This window comes from Bufo bufo, chromosome 8 (assembly GCF_905171765.1).
Source record: "Bufo bufo chromosome 8, aBufBuf1.1, whole genome shotgun sequence".
Lineage (NCBI taxonomy): Eukaryota > Metazoa > Chordata > Amphibia > Anura > Bufonidae > Bufo > Bufo bufo.
Window position 1 is genome coordinate 131,747,761 of NC_053396.1, and position 20,648 is coordinate 131,768,408.

At 40.2% G+C, this 20,648-nt stretch overlaps 1 protein-coding gene across 3 annotated transcripts in view; it reads right to left on the reverse strand.

The window, feature by feature from the left end:
* Nucleotides 1-1,930: 1,930 nt before the first annotated feature.
* The window catches only part of AMOT (angiomotin), a 74,400-nt gene continuing 55,682 nt past the window's right edge, over nucleotides 1,931-20,648 (reverse strand). For all 3 annotated transcript variants that reach the window (XM_040442005.1, XM_040442006.1, XM_040442007.1), the window contains 7 exons: nucleotides 15,136-15,281; nucleotides 9,204-9,353; nucleotides 6,241-6,431; nucleotides 3,981-4,103; nucleotides 3,128-3,360; nucleotides 2,726-2,950; nucleotides 1,931-2,393 (listed from right to left, as the gene is read on the reverse strand). In XM_040442005.1, coding sequence (XP_040297939.1) covers nucleotides 2,296-2,393; nucleotides 2,726-2,950; nucleotides 3,128-3,360; nucleotides 3,981-4,103; nucleotides 6,241-6,431; nucleotides 9,204-9,353; nucleotides 15,136-15,281 — 1,166 coding nt within the window. In that variant the 3' untranslated portion in view covers nucleotides 1,931-2,295. The remainder of the gene's footprint in view (nucleotides 2,394-2,725; nucleotides 2,951-3,127; nucleotides 3,361-3,980; nucleotides 4,104-6,240; nucleotides 6,432-9,203; nucleotides 9,354-15,135; nucleotides 15,282-20,648) is intronic.

Sequence of the window (20,648 nt, forward strand, 5' to 3'; positions counted from 1 at the left end):
TTTAAGTATGTATAGAGAAGTTCTGAAACCCTGCATACATAAAAAATGTATGTATAAAAAACTACATGGTAAGAATTAAAAATAAAAAGAATTTAAAAAAAATGTTAAGAATTTGAGGGCTAAGTAATTAAATATGGTTCATTTGACTGACTGCTAATTCAACAATAATGTTTTACATTTTAAGAGAATGAGGCAAGATATATAATCCTGATACGGTTATTTGCAAACTAAACATAACAGTATATTTTGCAACCTATGCTGTGGTTAATACAGAAGAATACAACTGTGGAAAACATGCCTGGTTAACAAGAGAGACAGCAACTGCTGCATGTATAAGTGTAAAACCATCCAAACCAGTCTAAAGTGAAGTTTACAGTATGCACCCATTTCCTGGATCTAGAATATTGCAAAAAACAGCAACCACATCTTGTATTTGGGGCCCAATCAAAAGAATGATATGTGGTCCAGCATTACTGGACGTTCCTTTGCCAACATCCACAACAACTAGCATTTATAGCCAACAAAACAAAGCCCGTGCCAGCCGCTTTATGTTGTCTAGAAAGCAGACATGCTTCTTTTGCAGGAACATGCTGAAAATAAGTGCTAGCAGTCAAGCATGTCCCCAGACAGAAGTCATAAGGTGCAGAGGTTATTCTGTTATAAGTACATCTCACTAGTTACACAGAGAACATTCAGCAAATTTTAAGTTTACGCAAGTAAAATCTAACAGATTCTTGACATTTTAAATGCAGACAGGCAAAAAGATGCAACGTGCTTCTGGAAAAAACGTATACAAATGCTTCAAAATGTGTCACATCATATGTCAGGCTCCCACAGGTCTCAGCCTTCTTAAGAGTAAATTGTTTGGAAGTGGAATATCTTGTCAAGGGATTATGGAAAATTGCCCTAATCATGACTATGCTCTGTAATGTCCCACATGGACTGTTCTTGATTGTAACTAGCAACCATGAAGATTTTTAAGTGGGTCCCAGAAAGGTTTGGACCCGTAGGACAAGTGGCATTGCATAGTACATACATGTCAGAAGGTCATATTAGTTGGAGCCATGGAGCTGGGAATCCGTGAGTGACACTTGAGAAATGGGCACACAATGTTGCCGTCTATACCTAAATATATAAAAACCTACGAATAAGGAAAATCCATGGTTTTGTATGAGACAGATGCCAGAATTCTTTGGTTCGAACACTGGTGTAATTGCAACTCCAAGGCTCCTATCGATGTAACATTCTCACATGTCTGAGTGCATTCACACTGCATTTTCACTGGTCCTCTGAGGTATATATCGGGTGGATTTCCTAACTAGTTTCTTCAATGAACATATGAATAGGGGGCTTGTGGATACATTTCAATATACAATTATTAAAAAGCAGTGTTCTATGCAGTCTTCTTCTGAAATCCTCAATAACAATATTGTCTATGGCAAATCAGTTTGCAAGTAAATTTATGTAAGTGGAACAATTGCCGCTGGAAACACTTTTTTTTTTCCAGGTATTTGTTTTTGACAACACTAATGATGTCTCTTTATGCACATCCTTAAAATACATCTCCTTCTGTAAATTCCTATATAGATATTTATTTGCATCATATTCTGTTCTTTAGTAATGCCTATATGATCATGCATTCTAGATAATAAGAGCTCCGCACGTTGTAATTAGAACATTGGAATGTTAGAGGCAGCACACAATGCAGGAGGGGGATCCGTCATGGTCACCTGGAGTGGTCACTATCATGCTCACATGGATTGGTTACCATCATGCTCTCTAGCATAATTTGTATTGTTTCGCAAACAGGACCTCCGCGGAAAAGGCCATATATCATACGTTATCTTTAAGTTTTACCATCTACTACATAAAAGCTGGTACATGTTTCCATTCTCTTAAAAAGTAGGGAGACGACATGAAAGTATGCTGCTGCCCAGGAGAATGGAGTTTATTTCATTCCTTCTACATTCAGAAGACAAAGGTTCACCTATGTATCCAAAAATGTTAACCAACAAGACTGGGTGCCAAGTCCTCTGCCAGCAGATGGCCCATGTGCTTTAAGCGACAAAGAGAAATCATTCATAGTCTTTCCGACAACAATTATAGATTACTTTCAGCACTAAAGTCCCTTCAGTTCTGTACAAAAGGCATTTATGTAATTTACAAATATAAAAAGTCTGCATGACTGAAAAACAAATCTTCAAATATGTATAAATATGTTTGGGGTAGATCTTCCTATAAATACCATAATAGTTAAAATAAAAAATAAAATAAAAAAAATTTGAAATATCTTGTTTATATAAGATATTCCACCAATTCCCCATCTGTAAGATCTTGGTCCAGGGACGGGATGGGATTTTTTCTATCCAAAGTGCTGGACTGGAAAACTGCATCTGTGGAGGAAAGGAGCAATATTCATTTTAATATCAAAGTAACAAAGGTAGGGTACGACCACTTGGTCAGGTTTCTGCGTGCAGTTTTGGAAGACAAAACTAGGAGTGAATAAAAAAAATAAAAGTCATATTTGTCCTTTATACTTTCTCTCCTTTTATAATCCACCTGATTTTGGCTTCCAAAACTGCATCAGGTAACCTAATTGTGTGAATGTACCCTTATACATTATAAGTGCCAAATAATCAGAATAATCCGTACACAGACATTTCAAATAAAGAATTACTACACTGCTATTTCAAAAGACATCAGTTATTATGCGCTTCACATTTACCTGTTTTCTCAGAGCTATACATGGGGCTCGGAGTGGCCAGCCTCCCCGGGCCTGGAGATGCAGCCACTGAAGGGGCTTTGCTTTGCTCATTATTTTTATCTGTCTGTGTGCAGCAGTCTTTGCTACCAGACTTTGAATGTCCAGAAAGTTGGGGTGTGGATGGAAGTACAGGAGACGGAGTGGATGAGATGGACTCTGAGCGATATTCTGTTCCTAAGAGAACTCCTGCACAAAACATATAGAAATACATAAGACACTTATAAAACATAAAAAAAAACAACATACAATCCTGTCTTGTCCATCTTCCCTTTGCTTTTTTTCATTTAAACTAAATAACTAAAGAGGCTGTAGATAAATGATGCAGCCAATACAATTATTATCCCATACAGTAAGGTATCTTACCCAAGCTGCCTTTCCAGCTCTTGTCCTCTCTCTTTTCCTCCAAGATAGGAGTACTGCTGAGTGTAGAAGAATGAGAGAGTAGCCCAGAGCTGGCATTTGAGATAGACATAAGGGACTTAGATGGACGCATGGAAGATGGTTGATCCGTTTTGCTGGTGTCTTTACGAGAACGTTGTTGAAGCACCTTAATCATGGCATCCTTCTCAATTATCTGAGCATGAAGAGTCTTTATCCTGACAAAGAGGAAGTTTTTATAAATTACATTTTCAAAAGTTAATATTTTACATGCTTATGCTTTGATCATTTTGCCACTGGAAGCATTGGTCTTCGGTCACTTATGACAGCATGAATAGTGCATAATACAAGGCCAATTCCAGCTGTGAAAACGACATAAACCTCAATAGAAACCCAAAAAACAGCATGTGGATGGGGTCTATCAGCCACCATTTGGATCTGTCATGCGATGGAATCGGCACATCATCATGACTTCCAGTGCTCTTACACCAAATTGTGATTTTGGAAACACAAAATTATATTTACCATAAATGTTGTGTACTAGCTTATATCTGTCTCTTACTACCGTAGGTCCCATGACAATCTTATTCTAGAAACTTTTCTTGACAGACACACTAGGAAAGGGGTTTTATACCTTCATTTTATGTTTTAACGTTTACAATACATGACTCATTGCTTTGCAATAGTCGCATTTACAATTGATATAATCAGGCATGTTAAGAAGAGTGCATCAGCCACTGGTCTATAAAAGTCCATTGCTTCATGAGGACTATAAATCCAAACATACTGAATGTCTATTCTAGATTGTCACCACATAACTGTGCCCTCTGGATCTCACCTTCCTTCCATGTCTACACATCTTCTATTGGCCAAAAGTATCTCTTCTTCTTCCTTCTGGATACGGGCCTCCACAGTGGTATCAAAACTTGAACTAGGAGAATGGCTTATTGAGCTGGTGTCCCTGAAATAAGACATGCAAATAAAACAGATTAACAAAACCGCACATATTTCATTCATGACACAAGACACTGGAAAACGTCAAGAATAAGTAACTGAAAATATAAAAGCTAAGCTGGGTATAACAGCAGTCTCCATTCTCATCTGCACTGCAAAAAGTACATACGATAGTTGGTAAAATTTGAAAAAGACACAGGTCAATAAAGTCCAAACTGCAATCGTACCGTGTCAATCCAGAGAAAGGCAAAAAGAAAAAAAAGAAAAACCCTCAATAGGCAGCTGCCAATTGCCCCATAGTAAGGGAGAAAATTCCTTCCCGACTCCAAATCTGGCTATCAGAACAAATCCCTGGAACAATGCCCCATCTCCAAAAATCTAGTACCCATTACCTGGCCCTGCAATATTTCTAAATTCAAGAAAGGCATCCAGACCCTGCTTGGACTTGTTCAGGGAATCAGCCAGCACAACTTCCACTGGCACGGAGCTCCATAGATGCAGAGGATGCCCTCCTGTATTTCACAAATGCATTTGCAGCTTGTGTTACTTTTTAGCTCCTATGTCAGGTATGTTTCTGAGTAAGCGAAACCACACCTGACACTACACAGTACGTAGGCAGAATAATCAAGTCAGGTTATGGAGTAATGGAATGAAAGGAACCAGAAGAAATATTTTAATGTTGCTGGATAAGCAAAAAAGTTGGAGGACGAATGGAGGGTGAAATGATGGACACCACTGCAAAAAGGAACTGTAGCAAGGTGGACGTTAGAAGAATTTCTATCTGGCATGCCAAAATACAGCAGTACATTTTGACATTCACTTCTAATTTGGTTGAAAATTTTCCATCTTAACTGACAATTGTGGTATTATTGCTAGGTTTGCCAGATTTATTATCCTGACCACCAGTACACTATTTATCACTTATGCCACTTAATCAGTTTTCAGGACAACAATGGTGCTTCATCGAAGCTCACTGGCGGTGTAGTTGTCATTTTACAACATGGAGGCTAGAAAAAAAGGCTGCCTAAAAAATAAGGAATGCCCATCATGCACCCAAGTAGCTACACATTATTTTGAGTGATCAGCATTATCAACCACTATCTGCATACAGCCATTGCAGTGAAAATTAAGATTCTAGTACCACACACACACATTAGATAATGTTTAAGGACAATGGATTCTTAAGGGTGCCACTAAACTCCATTCAGTAAGATATGATAACAATTTTACAGTGCTCCTCCTTCGTAAACATGTTAGGAGTAGCCGATCAGGGCAACAATTATATGGAATTGACTAGAATTTCTAAAAAGTATGCATTGGTCTCTTGCAGAAAAGACAGAGTGCACATACCCAGATCATACACAGTTAAATAATTTGCTTACGCCAGCTGGCTCAGAACCCAGATATGCAGTTTTACAACTTTCAGCTCTTCAAACAGCCATGTCCCTGAAATAACTAGTAAATTCCAACACAGAGTCCTGAGAAGAGCACACCAGGAGATAAGATAAGGGGAGAATGCAGAGTATACCAAAGAGCCATCTATAGGGTCTTGGCCACGTTTTTACTACATCAGCACTGACTAGGATTTGAACACTGCCAAGTGAATAACCTATGAGAAGAAAACCCTGCCTGATAGTGAAAACGTAAAGCGTAAAAAAAAGAACATTTTGCACAAGGCAGGAAAATGCAGCTTTGATTCAAGTTTCCAGTGATATATTCGGCTTAATCTTAACTAGCCCCTAGCCAGAGACCTCAATTTCTCTTTTCCTTTCTGGCCCTTTCACCAGGCCTCAGCTTTCTTCTAGTTAATAGCCACTAACTAACGATCATATAACCAGACAATCCACCAAGATACTGGTGGACCACACTACATAAGTTAGCAATTGATAGCCAGGCAGTGACAAGGGGAAGGTCAAAAGTATGGTCCACCATTCTCGGTTAGGAGCTGTTGTCAATCTGCCAACCCAACATGAGGCGTGAACACTTGAAAAGGTAGAAATGGAAAAAAAGGGTCCAGCGTCTACATTGAATTCTTCATTAAATGAAGTTATACAGCACAAGAAACCAGTGGTGGGGGGACATGCATGGGTCAGGAAGCTATCTTACGGTGCAGATATAGCCAACAAAATATAACTTATACTCACCTCTGAGCAGCCACAGTAGCAGCGGCATCTAGTGCAAACTGTCTCATAACACTTTCCTCCAAGTACTTCTGCTCCCACTTGGTCATGTCTGCTTCAAGAGCTAGCACTCTCTCCTCCTTCTCCCGGAGTAGCTCCATTAGGGCGACAGCATTATACTCAGAAACACTGGCGGATTGAGAGTTCCCCTGGCGCTGTAACACAGTATATAAACTTGAGTAAGCTCCACTAAATAGTAAAGGCATCTGCAGTAAGCTTCAGTACTTGTGTGGCATCGTGAGCCATATGTGCAAGTATAAATCTGCTGCAGCCTTTAACTGTAGCTAAAATATTTACATGAATTGAAAGGTCTAAAGTACTCTGAACACCCTAAGAACTGCCAATTCATAGCATATTTTAGCACTGCTAAAGGGGTTTTCCAGGACTTTCATCTTGATGACCTATGCTTAGGATCAATATTAGATTGTGGGGGGTCTGGAAACCGGCACCCCTCCTATCAGCTGCAACCAGGACAAAGCCAGAAGCAGTGGAGGGATAACCCAGTTCATTTTAGTTCTGCATCTGAACCATGATATTTAGAGACTTGGCCATTCTGTATATAGAACCCATGACATTTTGACTGCTCCATTTTAAAACACACCTACACTGATTGACACCATTCACTTTATTGGGTTTCTCTACAGTTACAATATTATGGATAGTAAGAAAAGAGGCGATGGTTCTCAAGGTATCATAAACCTGCAGAAGCAGGTAATGACCAGAGTTTACATGCACCAGTTGTCTGATCTCCAGTACAAAAATAAAAATCTCTTTGAAATATCATTTTCAAGACACACATTAAAAAATTAGACGGTTGAGATCTTTGTATAATGCAAGTGAGAGCAGAACAATGAAGCATTGATATAAAGACTCTCTACATACAAGCATGAAAGATACAGTAGACTCAGCTGACAATTCCAGTCCTCGAAGAAGCAGCTTGAGGGGAGCAGGATCTCATTCTGGACACAACACACAAACAAGATGATCATTTTGCTGGCTCTCTGCGGGAGCTGCTGACCACAGTTCACCTCTACTAGTTTTTTTGCAGGACTCTTGGAAGGCTGGGGGTTTGCAATGACCTGACTGTGCAAATAATCTCCAAGTAATGTGCACACACAGCACTTTGCTTGGGCCAAAGAAAGAACTAAATTTATACTGGCTATTTCTGGGGCGTCTGTTGGTCTGCTATAAGAAGGCCAATGTATATTTAATGTGTGTGTGCATTATGATAATACCATAATACAAAGGGGCATATTCAGAATCTGGAGAGCCGCAAACAATTACAAGACGAACAGTAGCATCACATTTCCCAGTTTTCATGCATGTCATATACTTGTGCTCTATTTGTATCATACATTAGCAAGATTTTCTCCAAGCTTGCTTTTTGCAATTACATCCAGTTATTTGCTAGACCAGGGCTGTTTCCGTCTGCCCAAAATAACCATCAGGTAATATAAGAACATCTATGAATATTTTTAATTGCATCACAGTTGCAGAAAAACTGTGTGTGGAGTTAGAATTTGTTGTTATATGGTTTTTTTATGGGCCACTAAACCTAGAAACGAATAACGAAAGGAAATAGGAGATGATCTTGCCATATTGTTCTTTAGTATAGATGAGCGAACTTCTGTTTTAAGTTCGGCGTCTAAAGTTCGGCTTCCGGTTAGCGGAGGATCCCGATATGGATTCCGAATTCCGTTGTGGTCCGTGGTAGCGGAATCAATAATGGTCATTATTGATTCCGCTACCACGGACCACAACGGAATTCGGAATCCATATCGGGATCCTCCGCTAACCGGAACCCGAACTTTAGACGCCGAACTTAAAACAGAAGTTCGCTCATCTCTATTCTTTAGTCAACAGGATTTTCTGCATGTTGCTGAAACAGTCTTGAAGAAATCCAGTAGAGAACACAGGGATCAATTTCCTGCTGATCTCTTATATTTTCAATCTGTGTCATACTGCAGATATCAGAGGGGGAGGCTCCTGCTCCAGCCAGTTGGCTTACAGCCAGTCATAGACATGGCTTAGCTCTGGAGACATGGCTTATCTCTTGAGACACAGAGGAGATTTCTTTACATATTGCTCAGTTTTAATTTTAACATGAGGTACCGCATATGTGCTGTGGAGTCCTCGATATTCCTGGGTCGGGAGCAATCATCAGGAGAAATAAAATGTCCGCCATCCTATTAGTACACACAAAACCTGTCCTCATCCAACAGCAGGACAAGTTACGTCACAACGCTGAGCTAAATAGCTGCCTCATCCTCCTCTCTGCTCTGCTTTGTCAGAGATTATGATTCTGAATACAGATGATAAGATCTTAAGGTGAATCTTTATAGGAAAGGAGTTCATGAGGAGACATGAAGTACCGAAAGAATGGACAGGACAGACTGTGGTAATGGAGACTGCACACAAGAGCTGCTGCTCATTACCCACACCCCATCTCCTCTCTGTGCTTCATGTCTCCTCATAAACTCCATTCCCAAGAGATTCAGCTGAAGATCGTATTAAACTGTATTCAGGATCATAATCCCTGACAAGTAGAGCAGAGAGGAGGATGAGGCAGTTCTTTCGCTCAGTGTTGTGAAGAAACTTGTCCTCCTGTGTGATTAGGACAGATTTTGTGTGTACTAATAGGACTACGGCCATCTTATTTCTCCTAATGATTACTCCCCAGACAAAACAATACATCATAACTAATAAAAAGTATTTGAGAATATATTTATAATAAAGTAATATTTATGTATTTTCATTGTCTTTATTCTTGGAGAACCCCTTTAAGGACTCCACAGCACAGGCATAGCATTGCAGGAACTCTCGCCTTGGCTGCCATTGTGGAAAACTAAATTTAATTATTTTTTTTTGGGGGGGGGGGGGAATGATTAAATAACAAAATCGATAAGATAAAAAACAGTTGGTTGTACCTGCTGCATTCGTAGGGATTCCAGTTCTCTTTCCAGCCTGGTGCGTAGTCTGTGTTCCAGTTGTTCACGCTTCTCACAGGCAGCCTGGAGCTGGCCCAAAGCCTGTTGCATCTTTTCTACTTTGTCAACATATACCTGCTTCTTCTTCAACTAGAAATGAATTGGAAAGTGTGGCTTTAACAAAACTCCCTTCATATGGTGCAGGTCTCTACGTGACCATAACCCATGGATTTTTCCAACCCCAGACTGAAGGTACAATTTTCAGATTCATTTAAGTTTTACAGTTTGGATCTACATAAAAATCAAGGACATATTTTTTTGCTATTTTTGGTTCACTTTCCAGCTATTTTAACGTGTTGTTTTATCACAATTCACAAATATAGCTAACGTCTCGACAGATTACCAGTGGAAACAGACACTGATTTCTCTCTACTGCTGGACATACAACTAACAGCTTGGCTCTGATGAAGTGGTTTTCATCTGAGCGCTGCTCTCTAAAAAGATATGATTAGAGATGAGTGAATTTCATGTTATGAAATTCGTTCAAGCTTCGTTTGGTGGTAAAAGCAGAATTGCGTTATGGATTCCGTTACCACGGACCATAAAGTAATTCTATGACGGAATGCATAACGGAAACGGGACAGATCCGTTTTGCAGCCCATAAACTTCTATTATGACGGAATGAATAACGAAATGCCTCTAAAGGCATTCCGTTATGCATTCCGTCATAGAATTGCGTTATGGTCCGTGGTAACGGAATCCATAACGCAATTCTGCTTTTACCGCCAAACTAAGCGTGAACGAATTTCAAAATATGAAATTCGCTCATCTCTAGATGTAATCAGAATTCTGTACTTGGATTTGTACAGTATTAGAGAAAAAAAAACATGAAGTTGGTCTTCGTTGCCATAATTTGTGCCAAATGGTTAAACTTTGCACGCTGGCACATGTTTAATGATAACTCTCGTCTAGAGATATTACTTTGCCATATTTTGTGGCTTTCTGAAAAAGCCACCTTTGCTAAATCCTGCGATTACCTATTCCACAACCATTTTACACTATTTTTCAAGAGCAGTAAGAATGGTGTAAAATTTGAAAATGGTACAAATTTTTGACCAAAAACGGTGTGCACCAAAATTTGAGAATCTTTTTTTTTGGAGTATAGGGCTTCATAAATTTTCATTAAATGTGAAATTGATTTTAATATTGTGCATATCCAACTCTCCAGAATCCTTTGGCTATACGTATTGTATGTACATAGCTAGTCCTGGGCCATTGAGGTTATTCTCCAGATCTGAACAAAACACTATGAACAATGGAGAGGGTACTAAACCATTCCCAGCCAGATTCTGCTTGGGAGGCATATGGCCTCTGAGCAGTGCATCAATTCTAAATTCTGATAGATGAAGAGGTCTAAGGATGTATATATATTCCTCATGCCGTAATTGGCACGACAGGTGAATGACAATATCAGAGTCCTGTCTATACGTGCTTGCATGGGAGGCAAAACAGTACTATACCAGTTTGGTCACATTTCAAAGAGATGAGAATAACTTTCCTTAACCCGTTTATGCTCGTCATGCAACAGCAATACAAAAAGCCCCTTTTTAGAGTTAAGTACCTCTTATTACTTTTTTTTTTTTTACTTTCTAAGACAAGGATCAAATCATATAATTGATGGATTATTCTAACACAAAATGTCTATTCCCAGTAGCCCGAACATTTGCGGATCCCTGCACCCCACCCACCCCCTGCTGGGAAACAAAGTCAAAATTAGCATTTATGCCAGCAATGAAAGTGTATATTATAATTTGTTCTCTTTTATGAAGATCAAGTCCTGGCTCCTGAGCCAAGGAAAGAGTTGAATGTAACGAGTGATGCAGTAATGTTCCGACATTATGTCCTCGTTCCTTTTATGGTGCAGTGCTAGTATGTAAAGAATCCAGTATATCCCAAGCGCTTGCCAAGCAAAGTCTCTTTTAGTCTGCACTTGACCGAACTATGAGAGGAATCCCCTCTGTTTATATGTGCTGCTCAGGATACCTCTTATGGTATAAGGATGGCCAGACATGCCAGTCCATCGCAGAGTCATAATTCTCATCACACTACGCAAAACACAGGAGATGGCCAAGAACATGCCGCTATGCTCTGATGTTTAACCCTTGCAGCACTTAGCTGTATATTGCTGGACATAAATATGCACTGTCCACATAAAATCTTACTTATCTGCTGCACTGTACCCCCCCCCCCCCCCCCATCTAGCAGGGGTGCCATATAAACACAAGATATGCTAGGCACTGCACTCATAATTTAAACTATTAGGGTTTGCTTACACTGCTTTGTTACATTAGGACAAACAGTAGCTTATTATGATCACATGAATTATATTACAGTACTTAGAGACTTTTGAGCCACTGTGTTCAATATCTTAGGGACTAATAAATATAACACGCTGCAAAACTGTATATGGTTGACTGCATACTCCATACTGGATGCTTATTTTATGATAGTTGCCCCCAAACTTGATTAAATGAAAGTTTTCATACTTTGTTCAGGCTTTTTGACTGTTTAAGTATGGTACTTTAAAAAAAAAAATATATATTTTTTTTCATTTTATTATTTAATTTAGATATAATATTCTGTTTTAAAAAGGATTTGGTTTGTGCATCATGTGGTAATTTTAGCCTGAACATAAGGCAGTACATAAAGAAGGATGCAGAAGGTAGGTTGTCCCACCGGTCTTGGAGCCTGAGCAGCAACGTTCCTTTCTCTGTGGAATGTTACAAAGTGCCTGATGTTTTCCAGACAGTAAAACAAGAAAAATAAAAAAAAATCTTCCATCTTCATTTATTGAACATTCCTTTCTCAGACACTGCCCAGACTCCCTGCCGTGTATTAAGAATTTCTCCTCTAGCTTTAGAAAGTAAAGGGTAAATGAAGCAGCTAAAGTCCAATCTGGCAATCTGTGCTTCATTACGAGTCGGGAGATGACAGTTTGGGGAATGTGGAGCCACTTACAGGAGTGTGAGTGGTAAAACCGTCCTGGAATGTGGAGGGTGAGGAGATGCAGGGATTTCACTAACCAGTAACCAACGATTATAATCCTTATTGACGATGATTAAAAGTAAACCAAAGGGGCATTTCTTGGTCTTGCAAACCTATTTACTTATCATTTTTGAACCCTGATCAGAGACAGCCCCCTGTAGTTACTCAATTAGACCATACACTACACTAATCAATGCAAAGCTCTTCTGTGGGCATCTTTATTTAGGCCTTTCTCCCATATATATATATATATATATATATATATACACACATATACTTATACAGAGAATGCCATCAGTCACGGATAAGACCGACCCCGTGTACAAATGAAGTCAGAAAGAGCAAAGATATAAAAGGTATAACTTACAAGTTTTACTGAATCTTTTCCCACATAACTATACATCCATCTGCTCAGCTCCTCCTGCTCTATACCATACTGCCTGTATATTCCACTGCATTTTGTGGTGACAGGTTGTCTTTAAAGGGAGTTGTCACATGCTTTATGCCTAACAAACCAATAATAGTGATGATCTGATTACTCAAGATGACCAAGGAATGATGTATAAGTGTGTGAATAATACCAGGGATGTCACACTTGAAAGATATGCTAATAGCATATACTGTTAAGGCCAGATTCACATGTCTGCGCTCCAGATGTGTTATACATCCATATTCCTTAGATGTGTCACAGCTCAAACATGGGTTTAACTGAGATGAACTTATATGGATGTGTGAATGTGACCTACTTATGTATAAATGATTATAAAAATTCATATAACTGGCTTAGGTATGAATATTCATGGCCACCAAATTTTGGTTTAAGATATTAACAGCTGAAAAACAAAACCAAGGTTTTATTATTGCTACAAAGCATGAAAAACCTAATAAAGCAAGACAGATCTTGTCTCAGATAAAAGTGGTTTTCTGGGTAAAAGATATAGATTACCTCTCTTTAGGATAGGACATCAATATCAGATTTGTGGGACCACTACACTTTTAATGGAGCTGTGCTTCTGGCTCAATTCAAAGTGTTAGGTCCAGCCCTAAAGGCTACAAGGAACACCTGATCATGAGGAAGCCGGGTGAAGGAACCCCACCCAACTAATATTGATGACCTATCCTGAGGAACGGGCCTATAAATGATCAGCTTCATAACAATGACATATATATTTGATATAGGCCCCTAATGCAAACTTGGGTCAAAGGCTTACACAAAAGAGAATGGAGTAGACCTTGGTTCTACAATTACAATGGATACCACAACATTACAGGGAGTGCAGAATTATTAGGAAAGTTGTATTTTTGAGGATTAATTTTATTATTGAACAACAACCATGTTCTCAATGAACCCAAAAAACTCATTAATATCAAAGCTGAATATTTTTGGAAGTAGTTTTTAGTTTGTTTTTAGTTTTAGCTATTTTAGGGGGATATCTGTGTGTGCAGGTGACTATTACTGTGCATAATTATTAGGCAACTTAACAAAAAACAAATATATACCCATTTCAATTATTTATTTTTACCAGTGAAACCAATATAACATCTCAACATTCACAAATATACATTTCTGACATTCAAAAACAAAACAAAAACAAATCAGTGACCAATATAGCCACCTTTCTTTGCAAGGACACTCAAAAGCCTGCCATCCATGGATTCTGTCAGTGTTTTGATCTGTTCACCATCAACATTGCGTGCAGCAGCAACCACAGCCTCCCAGACACTGTTCAGAGAGGTGTACTGTTTTCCCTCCTTGTAAATCTCACATTTGATGATGGACCACAGGTTCTCAATGGGGTTCAGATCAGGTGAACAAGGAGGCCATGTCATTAGATTTTCTTCTTTTATACCCCTTCTTGCCAGCCACGCTGTGGAGTACTTGGACGCGTGTGATGGAGCATTGTCCTGCATGAAAATCATGTTTTTCTTGAAGGATGCAGACTTCTTCCTGTACCACTGCTTGAAGAAGGTGTCTTCCAGAAACTGTCAGTAGGACTGGGAGTTGAGCTTGACTCCATCCTCAACCCGAAAAGGCCCCACAAGCTCATCTTTGATGATACCAGCCCAAACCAGTACTCCACCTCCACCTTGCTGGCGTCTGAGTCGGACTGGAGCTCTCTGCCCTTTACCAATCCAGCCACGGGCCCATCCATCTGGCCCATCAAGACTCACTCTCATTTCATCAGTCCATAACACCTTAGAAAAATCAGTCTTGAGATATTTCTTGGCCCAGTCTTGACGTTTCAGCTTGTGTGTCTTGTTCAGTGGTGGTCGTCTTTCAGCCTTTCTTACCTTGGCCATGTCTCTGAGTATTGCACACCTTGTGCTTTTGGGCACTCCAGTGATGTTGCAGCTCTGAAATATGGCCAAACTGGTGGCAAGTGGCATCTTGGCAGATGCACGCTTGACTTTTCTCAGTTCATTGGCAGTTATTTTGCGCCTTGGTTTTTCCACACGCTTCTTGCGACCCTGTTGACTATTTTGAATGAAACGCTTGATTGTTCGATGATCACGCTTCAGAAGCTTTGCAATTTTAAGAGTGCTGCATCCCTCTGCAAGATATCTCACTATTTTTGACTTTTCTGAGCTTGTCAAGTCCTTCTTTTGACCCATTTTGCCAAAGGAAAGGAAGTTGCCTAATAATTATGCACACCTGATATAGGGTGTTGATGTCATTAGACCACACCCCTTCTCATTACAGAGATGCACATCACCTAATATGCTTAATTGGTAGTAGGCTTTCGAGCCTATACAGCTTGGAGTAAGACAACATGCATAAAGAGGATGATGTGGTCAAAATACTCATTTGCCTAATAATTCTGCACGCAGTGTATAATCTTATGGATGTATATTCTAGATGTATATCCAACAGGATGTTCATACTTACTTCTTCTTCCAACTTCACCACCTTGGCCTGAGCGTTATTTAAGGCTTGGTCTCGGATCTCAATATGCCTTCTTTGGTCCTCATTCATGGACCGCAAGGAAGATAACTCCATTTCCAGCTTCTCTTTCTCTCTTTGTAGGTCTTTATCTGCAAAGATACAAAAAGAAGAGTTTTCAAAAATTGTCCAAGATGTAGATAGATAAGGAGGCAAAAGTTATCTGCAGCATGAGGCACTTGCTTTCCCATATTAAGCACTGTGATGTGAGTTGAAGGATGCCACATTTTTAACATATTCTTGGCCGCTAGCACTTTTGATATGCTACAATCAAAAAATTGTAAATTGCAGAAAATAACTTTGCCATAGAGTGATGTAACACTTTGTGGAGAAACCAGGCAGAAGGATCAAAGTTGTAGCACCTTTACCATATTTCTTCACTACCAAGTATTACGGTAAATCATGTTCCAGCCGCTTGGTTGGTTTCCTGAACATGATGCTGCTATTTCCTCATTAGAGACATTAAAAAGAGATTATTCAAAATATCACCAGTGACAGTTTTCTGAACTCCAATGTCCATAATATTCATATCATTGTGCAGAAAGCTCAGCAATCTGTAAATGGCTGTCATTGTTTCGGCAGTCGCTCCCTCGTTACTAGTGCCAATCTTTTGACTCATTCAGTTAAAATGTAATTATAAACAGCATCACCCACATCCATCTATTCCCAGCCATGCACAACAAACATCTGGGCGTTGCTGGAGTGATGGGTGTATTTCAGTACAATTCTCTAGGGCATAAATCAATGACAGAAAGAAAAGTTGTTAGTTTCATCAAGAAAATGCCATCATGCTGCACAAAAGATTCAAGAAAGGTTGTCAATAACTGACTGTATGTATTTTGGGGTACACAAAACGTTGATCCGCAAAATATGGATCACGTTCGTGTGACGTCAGTGCTGCATTTTTTTTTTTGAAGGACCCATTGTAACAATGCATATTCTTGTCCGCAAAATGGACAAGAATAGGACACGTTCTCTTTTTTTGTGGGGCTGCACAACGAACATGGTGTGCAGTCCGCATTTTTTTGCGGCCCTTGAAATTAATGGGTTCTGTATCTGGTCAACAAAAAATGCGGATCGGATAAGGACCAAAGATACAGTCGTGTGAATGGGGGCCTTAGTCTCAGTTCAGTCAGGTTTATGTTTTTTGCACTGTAATAGTTAAAGAGGACCTGTTATACCTGGGCGCCGCTCCGTTCTCCCGTTATAGCCTCCGGTATCTTCATAGTTAGGCTCCACCCTAAGGCTATGAGCTGAGCGCTGTGATTGGCCAGCGCTACAGCATAGGAGAAAGAGACGCCGTCAGGTTCCCCTGGGTGGAGCCTAACTATGAAGATACCGGAGGCTATACCAGGAGAACGAAGCGGCGCCCAGGTATAACAGTAAGTGCAGGGAGATCCCTGTGCGCCGCTCTACATGTCTGTATAGTTAGTTTAGATGTTTTATTCTGGTGAAAGGTCCTTTTTAAGTTAAACAGGTACTGCGATGATAAACAGGATAATTTTGTTATGTGTTTTTTTTTTTAAATAGCGGCTCCAAATGTTAGCTTAAAAGGGGTTGTCCAGGTTCAGAGCTGAACCCGGACGTATCTCCCTCTTCCCCCACTCAGCCCCTCTGACATGAGCATCGGAGCATTTCATGCTCTGATGCTCTCCCTTGCCCTGTGCTGAATCAAACAGGGCAAAGTTTTTTTTCTGGAAATCCAATGACTTACTGGGATCTCCATGGGTAGGCTTCCTCCTACAGTGAGCCCAGTGACGTCACCAGCACTAAAGGGCGGGATTTAGCGCTCCCTTAGCCTGTAAAATTTCTAGGGCAGCGCTAAAGCCCGCCCATTAATGCCAGTGACGTCACTGACAACACTGCTAGCCGGAGGCCTAAGCCTAGCAGTGTAAAAATGTAAACAAACAGCCCATGCCCTGAGCTATACATGAAATGCTCCAATGCTGCCTGGGTGAAAACGTGGCCGTCTGGGTTCAGCTCTGAACCCAGACAACCCCTTTAGGCTAGGTCTACACGACAACATGTGTTGCACGACAATAGGGCACAACTACACTGCGACATTTGTCACGCGACAATTTTTATAATGATAGTCTATGGTGTCGCAATTCGACATGCTGCGACTGCGACAGTCACAGAAAAATCCATCCACAGTCGCAGCATGTCGCACTATCAGTATAAAAATTGTTGCGCGACATTGGTGCGACAAAATGTCGTCGTGTAGACCTAGCCTTAAAGTCTATAGGAATTATGAAAATCGGGTTATATCCATAGTGGCATTTTTTGTTTGCTTGGGTATTTTTTTTTTGTGATGTGTAAAAGCTACAGCAGTTATTTGCTAGTAATGGATTAAACAAAAATTATGTTTGTAACATTCATTTCAGAAAATCTGTTGCTAAACTTAGGATTCTGTATAGAGATTGTGGGCATATTGTGGAATTTACTGGGAAAAGCAAGGACCTGGAAAACCCCAGTTTACAGAAGGAGGAACAAATGAAATTTCCAACTAATTTAATGGTAACATATTAAAAGAGACAAGTGAAAGTCAGAGAGGAAAGAATTAAAACTAATCATGGTCCAGACATAATTATTTCATTAATTTCAGAGGAGATTGTCATAGAACAGGACTGGTGACATGACATTGCTAAACAGCAAGTGACTGGTAACAATAACTAATCAGAAGATCTGGGAAGAAGAGTCCCCGCAGCCATAACCACCCAGTCGCTGACCGACCAGTAATGCTGCATTCCTGAACCTAGGCCGTGGGAGGAAGGTGAATCAGGGCAAAGGTTTACACGTGAACAAGACTAAGGCAAAGCCTGCCACTTGTAATGAGCTCTAGAAGACGCTTTTATCTACGTGCATCTACTGAAAGTATAACACCGAGACAACTAATTGCTGTCTTTACTGGCTTATGTGAGAGGCCGTGAGAAACCTCAGTTAAAATCCCTCCACCTGCTGATATAAACATAAAGGGCAGTAAGAAACCAGAAAAAAAATAAGGCGGCATGCATTAAAGGGGCTATGTAATGTAACTCCATGACCAAGTACAAGTCACATTCTGTCAGAAATGCGTAGGCCATTTTTTTTTTACAGTTTTTTGATGGATGTTTTTAATAAATGATTTTTTTTATGGATTGCTGGAAAATAAACTCATTCATTGCTTCAACGTCATATGAAAGCCGGCTGATCATCATGGAATCAGCTTCTCTAATCATTTCTTGGCATGAACCATGGCAGGGGAAATGTAAAATTGCATGTTGGGTATTCCAACAAATGGCCTCAATGAAGTCCATATGGCCTAATGTGCTATTTAAAAAAAGGGTGTTATCTTCATGATACAACCTCTTTAAAAGGAACAGAAAAGAAATTATGTAAGCACCTAGACTTTCTCGACTTTCTTAAGCTTTTTTACTTTTTTGGGCCATCTTTGCACAGAATTTTTCCAGCCATTTTTGTAGCTCAGTGAACATGGAGATGATAAACAATGATCTGCCATAAGGGTTTTCAAGCAGCGGTTGTGGGGCGGAAAAGTGCCACACAGCGTGGCAAAACACCAGCTGATTTTCTAAGCTAACACAGGTGAAGCCCATAAAAACCATGTGTGCTACCTGTACTTATCAAAAAAAACATGGCAATTCTGGGCCATCTGCTTTAGATTTGCAGCACCAAACCATGGCAACCGAGCGCAGGGATATATTACGGTCAGTTCAGTTAATAAGTTGGAAACAGGAGAGACAGGTAACTGTAAGGATTTAAGCAAAGTTGAAAATGGCCAAATTGTGATGGCTATATGACTGGGTCAGAGAATCTGCACAATGACAGTTCTTCTGACCTGTTCCTGGCATGTAGTGGTTATTACCTGCCAAAAGTTTTCAAGAAAGGACAACCAGTGAATTTACAACAGGGTCATAGACACCCAAGGGTCGCTGATGCTCATAAGATTTGTGCTATGATAGTACAAACTGCAGAAAAACAAACAAAAATGTAAGGACAGGTCATCAATAGATGAGCGAACTTGTGTTTTCAAGTTTGGCAAGGTTCAGGTTATCTAAGAATTCCGTTATGGATTCCGCTACCACGGACCATAACTTAACGGAATTCTTAGGTAAACCCGAACCTTGTACGTCGAACTTGAAAACACTTGAAAGTGCGCTCATCCCTAGTCATCAATAGCTGATCGGTAGAAGTACCTCAATGTCTGATCGGCACTCCCTTCGACCAGCTGTTTGAACAGGAGGCGGCGCTCCATGCGGGGTTGCATCCACTGCTCATCGTCTCGGAAGTACACTTTAATTATGAGTACTCACTCCATTCACTTGAATAAACTGAGTACTTGTAATTACAGTATGCCCCAGTTGCAATGGAAATGATGCGTAGTGTAATGAAAAGAGAGCAGCGCTCGCATGGAGCACTGCCTCCTCTTCAACAGCTGATGGGGTTCTGGGTGTCAGACCTCCGCCGATCAGATATGGATGACCTATCCTGACAATAGATCATTAATAAAACCCCTGAACAACCCCTTTCAATGTTGGCAACTTTAGAAAGGTGTCAGAACACACAGAGCATTGCAGCGTGCTGCATATGGAAGCGTGTAGCCAAGTAGTACACGACATTAATGTTAGGGCTGACCGGTGTAATACTTCAATGTATCTGAATTTACATAGTAGAATGGTTAGGTCTTACAACATTTGTCCATAAAGTATGTACTTTCTATAGTTGAGGTTTTAATGACTATCATTTAGGTTAATTGGATAATGACTATTGACTTGGTGAAAGTGGAACAACCAGGAACAACCATGACAAGGTTCCTGTTTGGTCAGGTTAAAGTACAATTGGTTGCCCAGTAGGTAAGGCAATAACCTCCACATCTACCTCGGACTAAAGGCTATATCCACATCTACAGTATCTCAGACTGTGGACCATCTCACACAAGCAAATTAGTGCCCTGGCAATTTATTTTTGCATGACAAACCAGACCATTTGCATTGGAACACTAAAGCATCCAGGAGAAGTTTTTCAATATGTGGGCTTACTGTAGTAAGGAACCAAATGCCGCCCCAACAGAGCCAACTGTGCAGCACAAAATACTGCCCCAGCAGAACCAAATACCACACTGTATCACAATATACAGCCCCAGCAGAACCAAATAACACAGTGTAGTACAAAATACTGCCCCAGCAGAACAAAATACCACAGTGCATCCCAAAATACTGCCCCAGCAGAACAAAATGCCACAGTACATCCCAAAATACTGCCCCAGCAGAACAAAATACCACAGTGCATCCCAAAATACTGCCCCGGCAGAACAAAATACCACAGTACAGCACAAAATACTGCCCCAGCAGAACCAAATACAGAAGTGTAGCACAAAATACTGCCCCAGCAGAACCAAATACCACAGTGCAGCATAAAATACTGCCCCAGCAGAACCAAATACCACAGTGCAGCATAAAATA